The 21,079-nt window shown below is 33.6% G+C and overlaps 2 protein-coding genes across 2 annotated transcripts in view; both read left to right on the top strand.

Annotated features, from left to right (window-relative positions):
- lrriq1 (leucine-rich repeats and IQ motif containing 1) overlaps positions 1–9,225 on the top strand; it is a 36,341-nt gene extending 27,116 nt beyond the window's left edge. Inside the window, 4 exon segments of the mRNA XM_073850185.1 lie at positions 3,269–3,398; positions 3,509–3,569; positions 3,833–3,950; positions 8,589–9,225. Of these exon segments, the coding sequence (XP_073706286.1) occupies positions 3,269–3,398; positions 3,509–3,569; positions 3,833–3,950; positions 8,589–8,722 (443 nt within the window). The 3' untranslated portion in view covers positions 8,723–9,225.
- A 4,301-nt stretch (positions 9,226–13,526) lies between these two features.
- On the top strand, positions 13,527–20,726 carry alx1 (ALX homeobox 1). Its single transcript, XM_073850970.1, has 4 exons — positions 13,527–14,096; positions 15,680–15,972; positions 16,616–16,744; positions 20,061–20,726. The coding sequence occupies exons 1-4, from the start codon at positions 13,892–13,894 to the stop codon at positions 20,388–20,390; spliced, it is 957 nt and encodes a 318-aa protein (XP_073707071.1). The 5' UTR covers positions 13,527–13,891; the 3' UTR covers positions 20,391–20,726.
- The last annotated feature ends 353 nt before the right edge of the window (positions 20,727–21,079 follow it).

Here is a 21,079-nt window from a genome sequence, read left to right as displayed (position 1 = left end):
TAGTCCACAAGAGAAAATAATAGTTGAATTTATAAAAATTGTGGTGTTACCCGAATGATCCACAGCTGTGTGTTTGTGTTTTCTCCTTTGTTTTGTTTAGTAATAGTGGTTCTTGAGTCCCTTGTTTGTCCTGAACAGTTAAACTGCCCTGTGAAATATCTTATTCAGGTCAGTACTAAATCAAAAATAACATGCGTTTTGTATGATCCCTCTTATTTTGGTAAAATAATTAACATTTCGCAGATTCTGCAAGGTGTATGTAAACATTTGACTTTGCATTGGGTAGTTCTTTGCCTCAATTTCTCTGTTGTGATTAAATTTAATTTATACTTTTTTAATTCAGTGTATTTAATGTCATTGTTGGGTTATCAGGGCAATTGTTATTTTGGTTTTGTTAGGATTGACCTTGTATCATTGTGTCAGTATTGCTATAAAGGAAATGCAGGATTTCTGAAAATACCTGCACAGTGTCCTTAAGGGAATCATTCTGAACCGTTCCTCTGAATTCACCCCCAGCAGTTCAGTTCTTTCATCCAGACTTTCGTGAAAGAGCTGATTCTCTGACTCCTGTCACCGCAATAGCAGCACCACACAGCCTAATGTACTTAAGAGCCCCTCTAACAGCCGTGACTCCTCGGCCCCCTAATGTCCTGAGGGTGGGATAGATGGGGGGAAGCGGGTTTGACAGCTACTGGATGCTGCGTGTCTTTCTATCATATAATATATGTGGCTAACTCTGGAGGTCCTTCCCTTAAATCTGTCTGTTTACTGTATATGGGCCATTCTAAAGAATTAGTGCAAACTGCTGGCCCACAACCAAAAAACACATTTAAAAAGCATTTACTAAGATCCTTCTATTATCTATTGAAACCCACAATAATATTTAAAATATTAGTCAGCTTAATATATTTAAAATCATTATTTATTGGGTACTTTCAATTGGGAGGTGGCTGTCCCGAGGCCTAAATCTTAAATTTTAATTAATGAAAATGATATTGAAATAATTTTTGTAGTTTTTTTCTATTGTTGTTTTTTTGATTCTTTTAAAACATGAAGTTAAAAACATATATTTATTTTATTTTTCTTTGTAAAGTAGGAAACTTAATTTTTTTATGTTAAAAAAATGTCCTGCCTTTCTCATGTCACTACCGAAACAGTGCATGTTTTAGTCTATTGACTAAGACTGATTATAACTACATGATCAGGAAATACTCCTGTGTCCCTCTCTCTTATAGCTACAAGGTGTGAGTAGATAGGTCCCATCATTTTGAGGTAAATGTGTTCAAAAGTTTGAAAAATGAGTGTAATTTCAAGGAACATCACTACTGAACACATTTTTCAGAAATTAAGCACACTTTTTTGAGAATTATTCCATAACATTTAGTTTTTATATGTGTACCACTGTTCAGAACTGTGCTAGCAAACCATATGCTAATTAGCATCTTTGAGCTAGGTTCAAAAGTATCTAAAATTGTCACTACTGAAACATTTGGTGGAGTTTCTCTAGTGACATATTTGTTTTTTTGGGTGTTATGTCAGTCAGTCGTTACAATCACGACTGAAATATGTCATCATTGTTTCAGTAGTGACAAAAGGGAAAACATAGCTCTCATATTTGGGGGAAATAAACAATATTTTAGTACAGTTATGCATTTTTTTGTATTTTAGTATGTTTTAAGTTAAAATTCTGTAATGTGGTATGGTCACTACCGAAACGTACTGTTACTACAGAAACATGGGATGTTTTGTCAAAAATAAAGTTTACTGAATTATCAACTAAGATGTTATGATATTTTTTTGGTTCAATGTATATTCAAACTTATGAATCCTTAACTTTGAAATCAGTATGATCAACTTTTTTTTTTTTCAAAATACAACAAATCTCATAAATTAAAATTGAAATATTGTTTAAAAAAACTGTTATTGATTTATCACTAAAAAAAATGTTTTAATAAAACAGCAAAAAATATATATTTACAATGTAGATGTAAACAATCTTAACAGGTCAATATAACCCTTCTAATTAAATTATATATTACTGTGTTTCAAGTAGTGACAAATTTGGGAAGAGGACAAATATTCCAAAACAATATGAAAATACAATATGAGAATTAACTGCACAATTACTAGAAATGTGTAAACAATTTGCATACATACAATTTTTTTTGGAAAAGACATTTTTCCAAGACGTTTCCAACTCTGTAGAATGGCAGTTGTTTGCAGTTTTGTTACTTCTCAGCAAATAATAATACTTATTGAAGTATGAACCTGTCCTTAATATATGTATGATTGTTGACATTGAATTATATTAAATCTATAAAGTTCTATATGCTATAGATGAACTATTATTATAAATAAATAATGTTATATGAACATTTAACCTGCAATGTTCTATTCTATTCTATTCTAAAACTTATTTTACATATAGTGGCAGTCAAACTATAAAATGTATAAATATTTTTGCTATTTAAACTCTATTAAAACCACCCTAGTAAAAATGAATAAAAAATGAAAGTTACAGTAGTTCTGAGAAAGGCATGATTTGTTTGCAGGTCCAAATATTTGTATTAAATGTATTCTAATAATTTGTTTTTTGCATTTACTAGTCTAAAGCGTATGAAAAAGCTTCAAAATCGTATCTGTTGAAAGTACAAACACACTGTTAGTGTTGGATAATTGTTTCACTTCGGGACTTTTCAACAGCAATAAATGTGGATCGCCCTTTTTTCCGTTTTCTTGTTCAGCCCTTAGGGAGGAGTTAATCACTTGACATTTTTAGTGGATTTTCAATTAACCCATGACAACTGTAACCCATAAACCTTGTCTGCTCTTTACTTTTTTGCAAAACCATGAAAATGACTTAAATAAATGGCTCATTAGTTCCAGCACTTGGCCGTCAGAAGTCGTTATCAATTCAAGCTAGTCTCCACCAAGAACATGTTTATTTTGAATTAGGGCTTTTTGATGACACGTATGGACGCTGTCCATAAATCTCCCTACTTCCTATGTACTCATTTGGTTTTTCTTTTATCGCTTAGTTGGCATAAATATGCACTACAGAAGTTCCCGAAACAACTCATTTGCATGCGCTACCCAGCTCACAGACTTGTTTCCTCTGCTTCTTAGTTACAGTCCAAAACTATTAAACTATTTTTGATTAACTTGGGGCTTATCAACAAATGTAATGTTCATTTTTCTAAACATTTAAATGGATGTGTCAGAAAAAAAACTTTCAGATGCTTTTCTTCTTGTTTTATGTCAAATGCAGTTCACCAAGCAGTGAATGAAGTTTACAAATTGCCGAAAGCAGAGGAAAAACAGTCTAACAAGGAGAGAACTTACCAGTGGTTCCACACACAAGCAGTTCATCCCGACACAGACTCCACAGGCACGGGACGGTGAGACACATCAGTCTGCAATATATGCTGCTGAAAAATATACACAGATGGAACATAAGTTATTAACAGTTCCTAACAGTGATCACATGCTCTATTCAATGATTTTTTAGGGATCGTTTCCTCCCTGATATTGGCCGAGATATTCTTAATGGTGGGAGGGTGCAGCTTGTGGTAAGAGCTATTATTTGTATTATTTATTCATATACTTAAACCTGCACACTAACATGACACTGTCACTTTTTCACAGGTACTGTTGGATTCTTTGCTAATTAGTTGTTGATTTAAATATAAAGTGTCTTACACACATTAAATACTTTGAAAACTTACTAACATTTGCTGCTGTTTTCAACTCTGTAAATACTTGAGAGTGGATTTATGCATGTTTGTGTATGTGAGTGGTTGCCAGTACTTGAATGTATCTGTTTTTTGCTTAGGCCATGGGGGATAGAGACGGTGTGGATTCTGGAGCAAGGTTTTGGAATGACTCAACTACTGTTTCTCCACCTCTTAAAAAGCATACTCAGCCTCGAAGATACTCAGCTGAAAACAAAAGTGAGTCTTTTACTAAAATGCATACTATCAAAATAAAATATGTACTACAGGTCAACTATTTTGGAATAATTCAGTGCTAACACAGGAATAAATGAGATTTTTAAATATATTAAAATCAAAAACAGTTGTTTTAAAATGTAATAATATTTCACAACATTACTGATTTTACTGCATTTTTGATTAAATAAATGCTGCCTTGGTGAGCATAAGAGACTACTTCTCGCAAACATTAAAAATTAGGGCTTAATCGTGAATAATCGCATTCAAAATAAAAGTTTATGTTTACATACTATATGTGACCCTGGACCACAAAACCAGTCTTAAGTCGCTGGGGTATATTTGTAGCAATAGCCAAAAATACATTGCATGGGTCAAAATTTTTGATTTTTCTTTTATGCCAAAAATCATTAGGAAATTAAGTAAAGATCATGTTCTATGATGATTCTTTGTAAAATTCCTACTGTAAAAACATCAAAATGTAATTTTTGCTTAGTAATATGCATTGTTAAGAACCTAATTTGGACAACTTTAAAGGTGATTTTCTCAGTATTTTGATTTTTTTGCACCCTCAGATTCCTGATTTTCAAATAGATGTATCTCGACCAAATATTGTCCTATCATAACAAACCATACATCAATAAAAAAGCTTATTTATTGAGTATTCATATGATGTATACATCTCAGTTTTGTAAAATTTAACCTTATGACTTTGTGTGTGTGTATGTATATGTATATATATATTATACACACACACACACACACACACACACACACACACACACACACACACAAATGTATTTATTGAAGAGAAAATATTATATTTATATAAAAATATTTATATATAATCTTTATATATAAATATATACATATGAATATTTGTAAAAATATATACATGTATGTGTGTACATAACACACAAATTTATTCATTTAATAAAAAATGTTATATATATTTAGAAAATATTTATATTTATATCTAATCGTAATTATACAAATATATATACATATTAATATTTTTAAAAATATATACATGCAAGTGTGTACATAATACACAAATTTATTTAAGAAAACAAAAATAATATTTATATATACAATAATTATTTATATATAATCTTAATTATATATATATATATATATATGAATATTTTAAAAAATATATACATGTATGTGTGTACATCATACACACAAATGTATTTATTTAAGAAAAAAATTATATTTATATATTAAATATTTATATTTATATATAATCTTAATTATATATGTGACCCTGGACCACAAAACCAGTCATAAGGTTAAATTTGACAAAACTGAGATTTATACATCATATGGAAGCTCAATAAATAAGCTTTCTATTGATGTATGGTTTGTTAGGATCGGACAATATTTGACTGAGATACATCTATTTGAAATCAGAAATCTGAGGATGCAATAAAAAAAAATAGACTGAGAAAATCACCTTTAAAGTTGTCCAAATTAGGTTCTTAACAATGCATATTACAAATCAAAAATTACATTTTGATATGTTTACAGTAGGAATTTTACAAAAAATCTTCATGGAACATAAACTTTACTCAATTTCTCAATGATTTTTGGCATAAAAGAAAAATCAAAAATTTTGACCCATGCAATGTATTTTTGGCTATTGCTACAAACAAACCCCAGTGACTTAAGACTGGTTTTGTGGTCCAGGGTCACATATAAATATAAATATATACATATTACTATTTTTAATATATATACATGTATATGTGTACATAATAAACATACACAGTACACACACATACAGTATGTAAACATAAACTCTTATTTTGGATGCGATTAATCGTTTGACAGCCCTATAAAAAAATCTTAATTATTCCAAACATTTTACCATATTTTGCTGATCAAATAAAATTTATCAGTATGCAAACATCCCATTAACATAAAAAACATCTGTGCCTGCATTGTTGATATTGTCACACAAGCACTCAAACTCCCTTCTCCACTTCTGCTAAGAATACATACAGCACACTATTGGATACATTTTTAACTATATCTCTTTTTCGGCGCCAGCTTTCAGGTTCTACTCAGAACATCATCTCCGCATGATTTACCCCTGTAATAATTCGTGAAATGTTAAGGGATGGGATTAATTAAGGAAGAATTTTAAAACACTGCAGACTTCACACAATGATGTGAAGTTGAATCATGTCGGTCAGGTGCCAAATCAAATACTGCACACAAGAGTGCAGTGGGTGTGGTGTGAAGCACACGATGGAAACTGACATGACTGTACACATCATCTGGCTCAGTTGACAACCCATTACAACATCACATAAATCCGATTTCACACAGTCCGAAGCCACTTGACATCAACAAGCAAATGACCAAATTTAGAAAGTGAATGCATGATATATACGTTTTATATTTTATAATTTTTATGGTAAATGTTTGAGAATATATATGTTTGTGTTTAATTGTCTATGTGCGCGTGTGTCAACTTAGCAGAGGGTCAATGAGGGGACGCCGGGGAATAATCTCTTTCAGCAGGAAACGGACAGCGAGAGACCTTTGACAGCTTGCTGATTAAGTGCGAGCTCTGTCACACACACTATGTGTGACAAAGATCCCACTGACTGACACAAGCAGGGTTTAGTGCATTTAACACAGTCATGTCAGACTGTGAAGGCTTTTCTCTGTCTGTCCTAATAACGCTAAATTGGATTCTGATGACGATTTGAAAATGAAATCCACGAGGATGCTGACAGCCTGACTGACTGAATGACTGACTGGCTGTCTGAATGACGAACTGAATCAAGCCTTTCACACTGAGGTATTTATAGGTGATTTATTGGAGAAAGGCTGATTCCTCAGATTAAAGAGAATTTAGATTTATTTATAGATAATTTACTTCACAGTTAACATGCAAAACCATTCGTCTATTATCTACAAATACACTACCAGTCAAAAGTTTTTGAACAGTACGATTTTTTATGTTTTTTAAAGTCTCTTCTGCTCATCAAGTCTGCATTTATTTGATCCAAAGTACAGCAAAAACATGAAAGTTTTGAAATATTCTATTCTATTTCAATATATTTTAAAATGTAATTTATTTCTGTGATCAAATCTAAATTTTCAGCATCATTACTGTCTTCAGTGTCACATAATCCTTTAGAAATCATTCTAATATGCTCATTTGCTGATCAAGAATTTATTTTTTATTTTTCAAAAGCATTAAGATCAGCATTTATCTGAAATAAAAAGCTTTTGTAACATTATACAGTACCATTCAAAAGCTTGGAGTCAGTATAATTGAATTATAGAAATTAATATTTTTATTTAGCAAAAATGCTTTAAATGGATCAACAGTGATGATAAAGACATTTATAGTTTTCTATTCATCAAAGAAACCTGAAAAAATTCTACTCAGCTGTTTTCTACATAATAATAATAAATGTTTTTAAAGCAGCAAATCAGAATATTAGAATGATTTCTGATGGATCATGTGACTGGAGTAATGATGCTAAAATTCAGCTTTGAAATTACATTTTAAAATATATGCAAATAAAAAACAATTATTTTAAATAGTAAAAATATTTAAAAATGTAACTGTTTCTGCTGTACTTTGGATAAAATAAATACATGCTTGGTGAGCAGAAGAGACTTCTTTAAAAAACATTAAAAACCTTACTGTTCAAAAACTTCTGACTGCAGTGTATCAGTGCTCATTTTCTAAAAAGAACGTTTTATTCCCGTTGTGAATTAGGCTGTTTATCAGCTAACATAAAACTATTTTTCCCAGCTCCTCATAGGCCTCTTGTCATTTGAATTAAATCACAGTGAGTCATTAGGTCATGAGCGCAAAGTTGTCACGCTTAGTACTACGTTCAATTACAGCAAGGACTCTATAAATACTACTTAGGTTTAATGCAACAAGATATCCTCTACTTACTGGGGCCGAGCCATAAAGAACAGTTTAGGGAGCCATAAAGGTTTTCATTATGTGTAGAGGAAATCTCCCGGTGCCTCATTTTTTGCCCTCTTTCAAAGGTAATGGGAGCAAAATGGCTGAAAACAATTTGTTTGGTCACAGCGGTTAAGTGAGTGTGTGGCCGTTTTATTAAATATCAGCCCACAGAACTCGGGCAACAACATGTGTCTCTTTGAATATAAACGGCTAGGGTTTGAAGTGCGATTAATACCCGTCGAGGACAGATGTCTAGTTTTTTCCAGCTTAATCAGCAAAGGCAGGGAACAAATTAAGACAAGTGTAGGAAAACAAAAATTTGTGTCAGCTAAACAATTACACCATTTGTGAAATTTATTAAGAACCAGGGAGCAAGAGTTTCTTGGATTTGTACATTTGAAAGATCATTTTCTGAATTCAGAAACATGTGTTTCAGAATTATGTGCGGTAAGATGAGTGCTGCACGGTAGCCTGCCGAATTGATGAAGTTTTCCCTGCCATTTCGTTGTACCATTTATGACTTTTCTGAGCGCAGCCATGGGTTCTACACGTGGAATGCATCAGCTACAGAAAAAAGCTTGCTTTGTTCTATGTGTTTGAAAGAACTGTGCTTGAAAACTCTATGAATGTCAATTATCAGTGTGTATTAGCATTACTGAAGGTGTATATTTATAAAATGACCTTTGTCTTCACAGAAACCGAAGTGCCATCACCCACAAGAGTCAATTCAGCTCCGACCCGAAATGAACGCATCTCGTTCCGGGACAACCCCGTGCGACACAGCGGAGGCTGGGGTGGAGGAAAAAGAAGAGCCAGAGTGAGCAAGTAAAAAAGATAACTACATCAGCTTGTGTTTGTTGCACTGAGATAATATTGATTCAGTTTGTTCTTTTGTTTTGGCCCTTCGTATTCGCGGCTGTGTATATATTCAGAGTGTGATGGATGTCTTGTTGATGTAAGCTCTTAACAAGACTTACAATGCACATTTGATCTCTGCTGAAATTCCTTACAGCTGCTGTTTTTACTAAAATCCAGCTTCCTCTCCTGCAAATGAATTAGAAGCAATGGATGAGATATAGCCCAAATATCTGCAGGCGGTCACAGGATACGTACTGCTTTCAAGTATCACTCCATTTAACATGAGCACTGCGAGCCATGGACTGGGTGGAAACCATTTACAAATGACATGCTTAATATGCAGACAATGACAGGCAATCGAAACCAGCTCGTTCCTGTTTTAATTTACTTTGGGCTTTTTTCTTTACGCTAGGCATTTGTGTTGCTCTTAAAGCTAAAAATAAGACACTGCACATTTAATGAAAATAATATATCAAAGATCACTGGCAATAAATGTTTTTGTTTATACACAGTTCTGCTTCATATATATTTTGTAATCTCTCAGAAAAAGCATCTACATCAGAGTTAGAAGTGTTTTCTTTAGCGTTAGTGTCAGATAAGGATATCCCTGGTTGTATGTTTTCATTTGGATATCAAAAAGCTGAGTGTTCACAAACAGTGCTTGGAAAAGTACTTTCTGGCACCAGCTTGGAGCTCATTTTTATGCCTATAGAAATGCTCAAATAAATCTTGAAAAGCGATGTCTTATTAGTAGGAGTTTTGACATTGCATTTGGGCAGACAGCCCGTAGGTCTTGTACTTAATCTAGAGACATTGGCTGACTGCTGTGGTATTGTCTTGTTGAATTATATAGACATAAATACGGTTAATACTGTAAATAGATATAAATATAGGTTACACTTTATTTTGATAGTCCACAAGTTAATTTGCAACTAATGTAAATTCATGTCCCAGTCACAAAGGTTTACTCACCAAAACTTCCACAGATCATGTTTTAATGCCATTTGAGTCTTATTTTGATGTAACTAAGCGGTTATATCTAAGTGTATGAATTGTTTACTTACTTTTTAAAATTAGTCTTCCTATTAACGCCATTATATTGTTCATTCAGAGCGATTTGCGGATGCAGAATGCGCACAAACACAAGAGGATTTATTGCATGAACCAATCACAACCGATCATAACCAGTCATATCCAATCATATAATGATGCAGGCATTGCCTCCTCTCATGTGACTTTCCTCCATTCATTCTCAATTACTCCCCAACAAACCCGCCGCATGCTTTAGGTGGGCTATTAAATCTCAATGGGCCCAGGAGAGGCGAGAGAGACACGGACTGTTGGACAATGTTTCAGTGATTTATACACTATTTAATGTGATATTTTGTAATATTAGAGTTGTTCTATTTTTGTACTAAGAATTTTTTCTCATCCAATAGTTTGACGAGACACTGTGACAGTTTTGTATCTTTTCTTTCTGAGAGTGTAGAATAGATAAAGTAAATAGATAGATAAAGGCAGACTATGACAGCAAAAAGGTTTCATTGAGACTCCAAAGACAGTACATTTCCAAGTTTCCAATTTTGCTGAATCTCAGAATAACAGACTGAATCCGCAGACTGATGCCAGCGGGTAATTCATGCCAGTTGTTACCCACAGAAAACATAGGCAACCCATAAGAGATAATCTTTTCAACTGCCAGTGAGAGTAGATCTGAATAGGGTTAGCAAAACCCCTTCAGAGCCATATAAAACCTATTGGTTTGTTTGAGTTTCTAATAGACTACGTTGTATTTAACTGCCCGGGAACACATTATAGAGAAAATAAATACTCATTGAATAATCCTTCACACTAAAGTGAAGAGGCCTTTCAAACCGAATTTGACTTTGCAAGCTCAATGCATCTGGCCTGGCCTGAACAGCTCTCAATCGCAGCAGCTGGATGAAGTGGCTGTGGCCAAACCGTTTATTATCATTTTAATTACCTAAGTGACTGCAAAGGCGTATGTACACAAACCCAGCTGACACGCTCGTACTGACCTCTGACTTTCAGCAGAGATTCATTCTGTCCATAGTACATAAGAGAGCGAGCGAGAAGTAAAGAGAGGCAATAAACAATGGCAAACATGTCAGTGGCCTGAAGCCTCATGTGTCCTGTACAAAACCATTAATATGATTTAAGAATGTACATTCATAATGAAGGAAAACACTAACTTCGCTCTGTTGCAATTTGACAGAGCTCAGATTATGGAGGTTCCTCAGTCATTACGTAATTGCTCTATATGTTATATATACATATGTATATATAAATCAGCATATTAGAATGATTTCTAAAGGATCATGTGACATTAAAGATGAGTAATGATGCTAAAAATTCAGCTTTGAAATCAGGAATAAATTACATTTTAAAATATATGCAAATAGAAAACAGATATTTTAAATAGTAAAAATATTTCAAAAATGTACTATTTTGCTGTACTTGAAATCAAATAAATGCAGGCTTGGTGAGCAGAAGAGACTTATTAAAAATCTTACTGTTCAAAAACTTTTGACTGGTAGTGTATATATATTTTTATGATTTCAAAAACATGCAAGAACCATCACATACAATTTATAGGTAGCAGTATGAATATTTTTGTGATATTAGCATATTATGTGAATGAATAATTCCATTTGTTAAAACTTATTAACAAATACAAAAAAAACAAACAAAAAAAACAAATAATAAAAAAGAACCAAATTGGAGAATATAAAAAAAATTAAAAGGAACAAATAGCAGATATATTGCATTAATGTTCACTTATTTATTTGATTTTGCACTATTGCACTATTTATGAACTTAACTAAGTGAAATTAGGCCATAACTCAAAGCATCTTCTGGGCTTTCATGTGCTTGGGTTTTAATGTGCAGACAAAATTTCAACAAACCACACAGAATTTCTCACATTTTCCCCTCAGCAAGGGGTCCAAATAGGAGGTCATTTCAGAGCCTTAATAAGAAACCCCCCTGCTACTTAAGAGCAGCCTTATTTATTTTCATTTTTTCTCGGAGTGGCACCATCAGACCCAAAGCATTGTAAGTGACCCTTAGATATGGCTAGCCTGGCAGGTGGTAAGGTTTGCTGGCAGAGAGGAGAGGGCTTCTCTATGTGTGATCTCTTACACAGTCTTTAGAGCGAGGGTGGTATCGGATGACGCCTTTCCTGTTTGAAATACAGACGTTCAGGTGGTCGCAAAATCATTTTGGTGCCGAGCTTATAATACCGCATCCAAAAAACGGCCTCATGCTCACTGTGCGTGTCATAGTAGTTTTTGCTGTCGGCAGTTGCGTTACCAGTGGATTTTTTGGGATGAAGCCAAGCGTGTCGACTAAACGAAACAATGAATAAGAATAGCAGAAAAAATGACGCTATGAAAAAAGGCCTGTTTTTTAATATTACGCGTGTATAATTACGTCATCGTTTTTCTTACAGGTTATGAGATGTTTTCCTCTAGAATCAAAATATACACAACTTGATAATGTTAATCACACATGTAAACATTTATGAACAGTTATCCTCAACTTCGAGAGGGTATAGCTTTTAAGTGTGACAAAATAACTCTTTTTATTGTGTTTTTTATTTGTCCTGTCATAGTAACAGTTGAATGAATGTGCCCGGTCATCATCCGCTGAATGCCGTCGTGATATTACTCATCTCTTAGTCGGAAGATTCAGATTGTCATTTCATGAGACCTGCAAACACTGGTTTGTCGAAGGACGTTGGGTGAAATAATATACTTACACCCTTAAAAATAAAGGCTCTTTATTGGCATCGATGGTTCCACAAAGAACCTTCAACATCCATAGAACCTTTCAAATGCAGAAAATGTTCTTTAGATTTTTTTAAATGTTCTTTAAAATGGTTCTTTTATGGCATCAACGCAAAAACACCACTTTTGAGCTTTTATTTTTAAAAGTGTAATCTATTCATTCCACCTAATGTGAAACATAAACTTTATAAATAATGACTATATATTTACAATTTTGAGAAAAAGTCAATAGGTGGTTAAGTACACAATGTATAAAATGTTATAAGAACAGAATGCTAAGAATTTAAATACGTGTTTATTGGTTCACTGAAAAACGTAGGCTATATTTGTGTAGCCTCCATAAGACAAAGTTATATACAAAAATAAATGAATGACTGCATTGTAAAAAAGTTTTATAGAAGTTTACGTTTTTAAATCTCACTGAATGTGTAGCTATTTAACAAGGCAATATGCATATTTTAATGAAAAAAATGCAATATGCCTATTATAATAATTCGAATAATTATAATAGATTAATTAATATATTTAAATAACATTATGCAGGCCTAATTATTGACATGTACAACACAAAACAAATTCCGTATCGTAATGCGTTTCTGGATTCACCGTAAATTAAAGAATTAAAATAAAATAATAACGGGTAGTTTAAAGTTTTAAAGTATTTCCTCATTATGTACAAAAACGTAGTTCACATAAATAATATTAAAAAGCCAAATAAATATAAATATAAATATAAATATGCTACTTATTTGCAGTAATAATAATGAAATACATTTGGGGTTATTTCAACAAACGTTACCGTTGATAGAAAGTTTTGATTGTTTTTCTTAGTCATGGTGAAATAATGCTACATTTATGAACTTAAAATTAAATAACTTTGCAAATAAGTTATACAAGAGTAAAGAAAAGGTCTATATTCGCCAACTTTAATGTTTACTGAAATGCGATTGTTTACACGGGATAACACTTTAAACATCACGTCGGATTTATCAGTTAAATAGGCTAATCATTAGGGATATCCGAACACACTGAAAGCGAAAGCAAGTGTAATTGTTTCATTTCGGGTCATCTCAGAGCTTCATAAATCTTATTTAGTGCTTGTGCTTGTGCATGCGCGTGGGTGGAGTTTCACCTCCTCCATATTCAGAAGTTGGGTGGCTGCTTGAAGCTCGCACTCTTTGCCGTATAAAGCGAGGCCCTCGGTCTCTTTAAGACAAGACAAATTAACGACTTGTTCAAATAATTGGCCGCATTGCTTCACTTTTTGACATCACTAAAACATTTATGGTGTCCACTGACGCGCTTCATGCTTGAGACGAAGCCAGAGGACCATGATGGAGTACTTGAGCGACAAGTTCTCCTTGAAAAGTCAAGCGATTAAAGGCAGCGATTACTACATGGACCAAGTCATGGACACTTTAGACAATGTGCAGTACTACAACAAGACATCACCGAAATGCGTCCAGGCCTTCTCGATGCAGAGCAATGACCAACACACCAGCATGGACAGATCGTCTCCGTGTGACAACCAAAGCAGTAAGTCCGACTTGTTTTTCGTCTTTGTAAAATCTAACCAAACGTTTTGTATAATATGTTAAAATTCTTAAGTTTCTTAAGTGCTTTTGCAACGCCTTGGTTCAGAAAAGTTGTTATACGTCTCTCCAGACAATAACGAAGTTCTTAAAAGTTACTGCAAGTCAATGCATCGCAGTCTAAAGTAGACTATTTTAAGTACGAATATAAGTGGAAAATAAAACGTTCTTTTTATCTCCTAAAATTCAATAGCTACTTTATTTTGTATATAAACTAAATATATTTAGAAGCTATTGGCCAGTCTTGCATTTTCGACGAGAAATGTTTTACCATTTACTAGCTGTTGTACTTATTATTTATGATGAAATAACTTGTTAGATTTTAGTTAAATGTGAAAAGTGCGTATTGCAGATTTAACCAATATTTAAATGTAAGATTTTTTTAAAGGTTACATTTTCCTTTTTCCTTAAGTTTTTTTTAAACAGACAATTTACTTTTGTAACAACTAAAAAACATACAGTACGTTTTTCAAAAGTTGAGAAAGTGAAAAAAGCTGAAAATTAGTTTTACATATTTTCATGGATCATGGACTTTTAAAAAAATATAATTTTAAATAAACTTTGCTCTTCTTTTTAGACTGATTTGTAACTTTTCATTAAAACGTAATTCGTAAACATAATGCTGAAAATAAGTGATTTATGTACATTTTAAGATAAGATTAATATTTAAATAAATAGCCTAAACGTCATTTTTAACTCATTGTATGTAGACTAAATGAGCAAACACTACATGCATTTAATCTACTTTCTTTTCATTATAAAGTTACATAGGCCGTTGACATACAGTCAAACGAAAATTTATTCAGATACTTTCAACAATTCTCACATTATTAGCTTATTCGCTATAGTTTAGAAAATGGTAATAAAATGTGACAAGAACACAAGAGTTCACCTGTGTCAAAACAAATTCATCTTGATAATGCCAGATAACTTTCATAGAAAGGAATGTAATGGATTGCAATCACAAATTCAGACAACTGTTAGTATGACAGTATTTACACTTATATCGATACTTTGACCAATTACCAAGAAATTATTAATTTTGTTCAGCCTGTGATGTAAAAAGGTCGCATTAGCAATTAATTAAAGAAATGAATGTCTGAATAATTTTTGTTCCCAAATTCTTATCGGTTTTACTGGCGGTCCACTGTATAAAGAATTTTTGTGGATAATGTTTATTTTGCTATCCTCACTTACATAAGTGAACTATAATGTCCTGCCCTCACTAGTAAATAATAATAAAAAAAATATATATATATCTGGTGTCTAGCTTTTGGTTTGACTTTATGTCCATGAGCCTTTTCTTATTATTTTTTTTATGTAGATTCATGTATATTCATGGTCTTAAGTTTTCATCATTTTTATTTATCTTTTGAAATGATCATATAACATTTAAAAACTACTCCAAGCGGTTTCTCATGAGAAAATTATTCAGTGTTGAAAAAAACAACAACTGAAAGCTGAAACTAATGTACTGTAATGTGTGTGTGTAATTTTGTCAACTACTCATATTTTAATAATGATCAGGCGTGAGTTACTGCGCTCCGAAAACTGAGGACAGCAGCCTGCATGCGATGGAGAACTGCTGCAGTATCCGAGTCTCACCGGCCACAGCCGCACCAGACAAAACAGACCTGGATGACATCGGCGAAAAATGCGACAGCAACGTGTCGAGCAGCAAAAAGAGACGCCATCGCACGACCTTCACAAGCGCTCAGCTAGAGGAACTTGAGAAAGTCTTTCAGAAAACCCATTACCCAGATGTGTATGTGAGGGAACAGCTGGCCATGAGAACGGAGCTCACGGAGGCCAGAGTTCAGGTAACTGTACACTTTCATTTGTGATAATTGTCTAAAATACGCTGTATGTTTTTTTAGACTTTTTAATTAAATTCCGAATGTTAAATTTAGGCCCGTCTGAGAATAACGTCGTTACATTTGAGGAAAAGCCTTAGTTTTCACTTAAAGTCACTTTTTAGTAATTTCTCACTGTAAAAAAACCTAAATGAACATGTTGAAGTTAGGGCTAAAGATGCAACCTTTACTTTATTGCGCTTTTTCAAAAATACCGTCATTACCGATTTTTTAAAAATGTAATTACCGATTAACAAAATCAAGTTTGAGCTATGAAAACTGTATAGATGTGCATACAGGTGTTTTTGATGTAAACGTTTTCATACCTGGCTTTTATTGCCTTTATTTAGTTATGGATCTGTATTTGTTTGCAACAGATAAGTTAGTAACTCTCCCTGTCATAACTGATGAACTTAATGCCACTGCCCTGTAATTAATTATGGCTTCCCATTTACTCTACAACAACATATTTGAATAAAAATGGTAGGCTATAACACAAAATAAAAATAATTAAATAAACTGTAAATTTGTGCTTACATAAAATGTTAACTCAATTCATTATACATCATGGAAAACGTATCTTATTCTTACTGTTCTTTTAATTTTTTAGGTATGGTTCCAGAACAGAAGAGCCAAGTGGAGGAAGCGAGAAAGATATGGACAGATCCAGCAGGCCAAAAGCCACTTTGCAGCGACCTACGACATATCAATGCTGCCCCGAACAGACAGCTACTCACAGGTGAATAATTTTATGTATCTTCACCATGGTTTTACAAAAATGTTTGCAAAAAATAAAATGTGACTCTGAACCACAAATTCAATCATAATGATCCATTTTTTAAAACTGAGATTTATACATCATGTCAAGGTGAATCAAGCTGAATAAATAAGCTTTGCATTGATGTATGGTTTGTTTGGCCGAGATGCAACTATTTGAGAATCTGGAATCTGAGGGTGCAAAAAAAAAAAAACATTGGTAACATTTCAAAATATTGAGAAAATCCCCTTTAAAGTTGTCCACATTACGTTCTTAGCAATGCATATTACTAATCAAAAATAAAATTTTGATATATTCATGGTAGGAAATGTACAAAATATCTTCATGGAACATGATTTTTACTTAATATCCTAATGATTTTTGGCATAAAAGAAAAATGTATAATTTTGACCCATACAATGCATTGTTGCTACGTAAGACTGGTTTTGTTTTAATAAAAAATAAAAATAATCAATGCATGGCTGTCTACATCACCTCTACTCGAATGTAAAAGCATGTCTGGTCTAGTGTTTTTAGCAAACCAGTATTGTAATTGTGCATTGTTTAAATGTCTTGTACATATATTATTTGTCTAAAAAAATAATCACAGGTTTAAAGGTTCAAATTATTCAAGGTGACAGAGTATTTATTGGTCCGATTACAAAATTTTACTGTAAAGTCACAAAACATTTGACCAAAGTTCAGCTAATAGCTTACGGCCTTTGCTGACACAAAAACAAAGCATGACTTGTCGACAACTGCCCTTAGTCTGTCAGGCTTTAAACAGTTTTGACGTGAGTGGGCAGTCAGTCAGACTGCAGAGAGCTGTCTCACGCTAACTGACAAAAGCTGTTGGGAGGATAGGAGATGAAGATTTAGATGGCACCACGGGACCTCAATTTCCTTCATCAGAGAGTAAATTCTTCACTCGTGTGTTTTCCATATAGTCACACACAAAAAAAGCCTGTGCCTTAACAGGACAGGTCCTTATTGCACCGGGCATGTTGTAAGGAGAGGTGGGAGGGTGCTAAGCCCTGTATTTGTCTTATGCCCACATTTTTGTGGTCAACACAAATGCATTTTTGCGGTCTGCGGGGTTTGTTTTTAAAAGCCTGGTCTGGATTTATTTAAAGTCTTGGACATAATTGTCACTGTATTTTAATGTAGATTGAGGGTGTATCTGATATGATGTCATCGCGGTTTATCACGAAGCATTTTCCCAGGCATGCTAAAATGCATCGATTTATATTTTCAAATTGAATTAACTTTCCAAATCGGAATCTATGTTTATGTACCGTGAAAACATTTGGATTTCTTTATTTTGATTATGGATTTTTTTGGGGGTGGGGGGTTTCATCTGCATTTTAATCTGGACAAGTACTAAATGTTTTTGCCTTTTAGTCCTTTGCTTATTAAAAGGGCTTTGCACTTAACCCCTGGTTTTCATCATTCTAAATCCTGTAAACACATGTAATATAGAAGTGGGGTTAGCATTGCTTTTTTCATGGGGTTATGAAACCCTTCACCGGCTTCTAGGCTGTTAACCCCATATTTCCATTCCAAACATGTGCAGTGTCAAACCATGCGGTGGTAGAATGTTACGGCTAGATGCATAGCAACGGACAACCAATCCGTGCATCATATTCACGTGCTTCAGACTGTCACGGAACCAGCACGCATTGCATAAACAGTGGTTTCAGCGTTTGAGGGGAAAAAATGTCAAATGCTTACGGAAAACACGTGAATTTGAGTAAAGAAGAGACGTTTCATTCTTACCTATCCACCTTATTTTTCCCGTAAGAGTAGGCGCGGCCATTTGTAAATTGTATGTGCGAGGCTTCCGGTTTCATCGCTGTCCAGCTACTTTTTAAGCTCTACAAAACAGCTTATTTGCCGCTTGATATTGCAAAATGGCGTGACTTACCATATTATTTTAATGTGTTATCTTTTATGAACACAGTGGTTTGTAGTGCAAACAGTTTTATTGTTTGCTGCACATTGTTATCCTTCTCGCTATTTCCCAACAGCAGCTAATGAACTGGAAGTCTCGCACATTTATAGAAAACGGCTTACTTACATGTTGAAAATGAAGGTGGATATAGTTATATGTGCTCCTGGATGACAAAACCAGTCGTAAGTAGCACGGGTATATTTGTAGCAATAGCCTAAAACACATTGTGTGGGTCAAAATTATTGCCAAAAATCATTAGGATAGTAAAAATTTAATTCTGTCAATATATCAAAACTTTATTTTTTGATTAGTAAGAAGAAATTTGATTGCTAAGAACTGTATTTAGACAACTTTAAAGGCGATTTTCTCAATATTTGGATTTTTTTGCACCCTTAGATTTCAGATTTTCAAACAGATTTTTTCAAAATCTCAGCCGAATATTGTCCGATCCTAACAAACCATACATTAATCAGCTTTCAGATTAAATATCAAATCAATAAAAAAAAGACTAGTTTTGAGGTCCAGGGTCAAATATACTTGTATTATAGTCTACAGCCGTTGTAAACAAGTTGTGCGCTGCAGAATTAAAAACATTAACCTGGGGTTTATGAATGTATAGTGTGAAACATCAAATTATAAATACCCAGGACTAATTGTTAAACATGGGTAAAGTAAGATCAATGTGAAACGTGAAGCTGGATAAGCCAGGATTAGGTTTACCTGTATTTTAGAATGGCCCACACTCTTAGAAAAAAAGGTCCAAAAGCTGTTACTGGGGTGGTACCCTTTTAAAAGGTAGCCTACTAATATTTATTATTAAGGTATAAATATGCATTCTTTATGTACTAATATGTGACCTTGGAACACAAAACCAGTCGTAAGGGTCAAATTGAGAATTATACATCATCTAGAAGCTAAATAGCCTAAATAGGCTTTCCATTGATGTATGGTTTGTTAGGATAGGACAATATTTGGCTATGATACAACTGTTTGAAAATCTAAATTCTGAGGGTGCAAAATAATCAAAATATTGAGAAAATCCCCTTTAAAGTTGTCCAAATTAAATTCTTAGCCATGCATATTACAAATCAAAAAATAAGTTTTGATATATTTACAGTAGGGAATTTACAAAATATCTTCATGGAACATGATCATTACTTAATATCCTAATGATTTTTGGCATACTTTTTTTTTTTGGATCCATACAATTGTATATGTACCTTTAAGATACTAATATGCAGTGTTTAGGGGTAAATAAGGGTAACTATTACAGTGTGAGAAGCCCTGAAATGTTCTTATTTTATCATTTTGATTTTACTTCATTCCACCTTCCCCTTTACCACACAGATTTCCAACAACCTATGGACGGGTCACTCTCCAGGCAGCTCTGTAGTTTCGTCTTGCATGATCCCGCGTGGTTCCCCTCCCTGCGTGACGTCTCCCTACCCCCACTCGCCGAGAGCCGGTGAGCACGGTTACGTGGGATTCCCCAATCACCAGCAAAATCAGTTTGGAGTGTCTCTCAACAACTTCTTCGCCGATTCGCTTCTGGCTCCTTCAGCGAACAGTCACGCCGCGTTTGAGACCAAACCTGAGTTCGAACGGCGGTCCTCCAGCATCGCTGTGCTGCGGATGAAGGCGAAGGAACATACAGCCAACATATCTTGGGCCATGTGAACTCTGAACAGTTTTTGCCTAATTACAGTTACTTTATTTTTTTATTGGAACACCAACGATATCAGCCGTGATTAGACTGTTCAACAATTCTGGAAAAGTTTTCTGTCTTTTCAAAAAAATATTTAATTAAGAAACCTCTTAATTAAACAGTGATTGTTCTTATTTTGTCTTAGCATCTCTTGTTGTGAATATGAAGGGCACAGAACTCGACAGTATTATACTCTCATGACTTTCACAGAGATGTTATGGCTGACATACTAACACTATGTCTTTGTGCTTTGCAGCAAAGCTGTTTAACGCTCTAGCTGTGTGCCACATGCCACATGCAGAGGAGCACTTTTTTATTTTATGGTAATAAAAGTTCATTAAAATTGTAGTTGATGTGTTTCTATTTTTTCCCATTCTCTTAGCTTATTTGTTTTAATATATATTTAGAATGTAACTTAGCCCTCTGATGGCAAAGCTAAATTTACCTGGCAATTCAGCCTTGAGTGTCAGATGGTCTTTCAGAAATTATTCTAATATGCTGATTTGGTGCTCAAGAACCATTGCTCATTATTTTCAATATTTTTGTTTGTCTTTGATGAATAGAACGTTCAAAAGAACTGCATTTATTTGAAATATATATATTTTTTTAAATTACAGTTATGATCTTATATTCGTAGACATTTTAGAGTAAATTGATAAAA

This window comes from Garra rufa, chromosome 11, assembly GCF_049309525.1.
Source record: "Garra rufa chromosome 11, GarRuf1.0, whole genome shotgun sequence".
Classification (NCBI taxonomy): Eukaryota; Metazoa; Chordata; class Actinopteri; order Cypriniformes; family Cyprinidae; genus Garra; species Garra rufa.
The sequence above is the reverse complement of the archived record's forward strand: the minus strand, read 5'-3'. Positions and strand labels throughout refer to the sequence as shown.

Coding starts and splice junctions, on each gene's coding strand:
- alx1 (XM_073850970.1), top strand. CDS start 13,892: ATGATGGAGTACTTGAGCGACAAGTTCTCCTTGAAAAGTCAAGCGATT. Junction 15,973..16,615: donor TCACGGAGGCCAGAGTTCAG/GTAACTGTACAC, acceptor TTAATTTTTTAG/GTATGGTTCCAGAACAGAAG. Junction 16,745..20,060: donor GAACAGACAGCTACTCACAG/GTGAATAATTTT, acceptor TTTACCACACAG/ATTTCCAACAACCTATGGAC.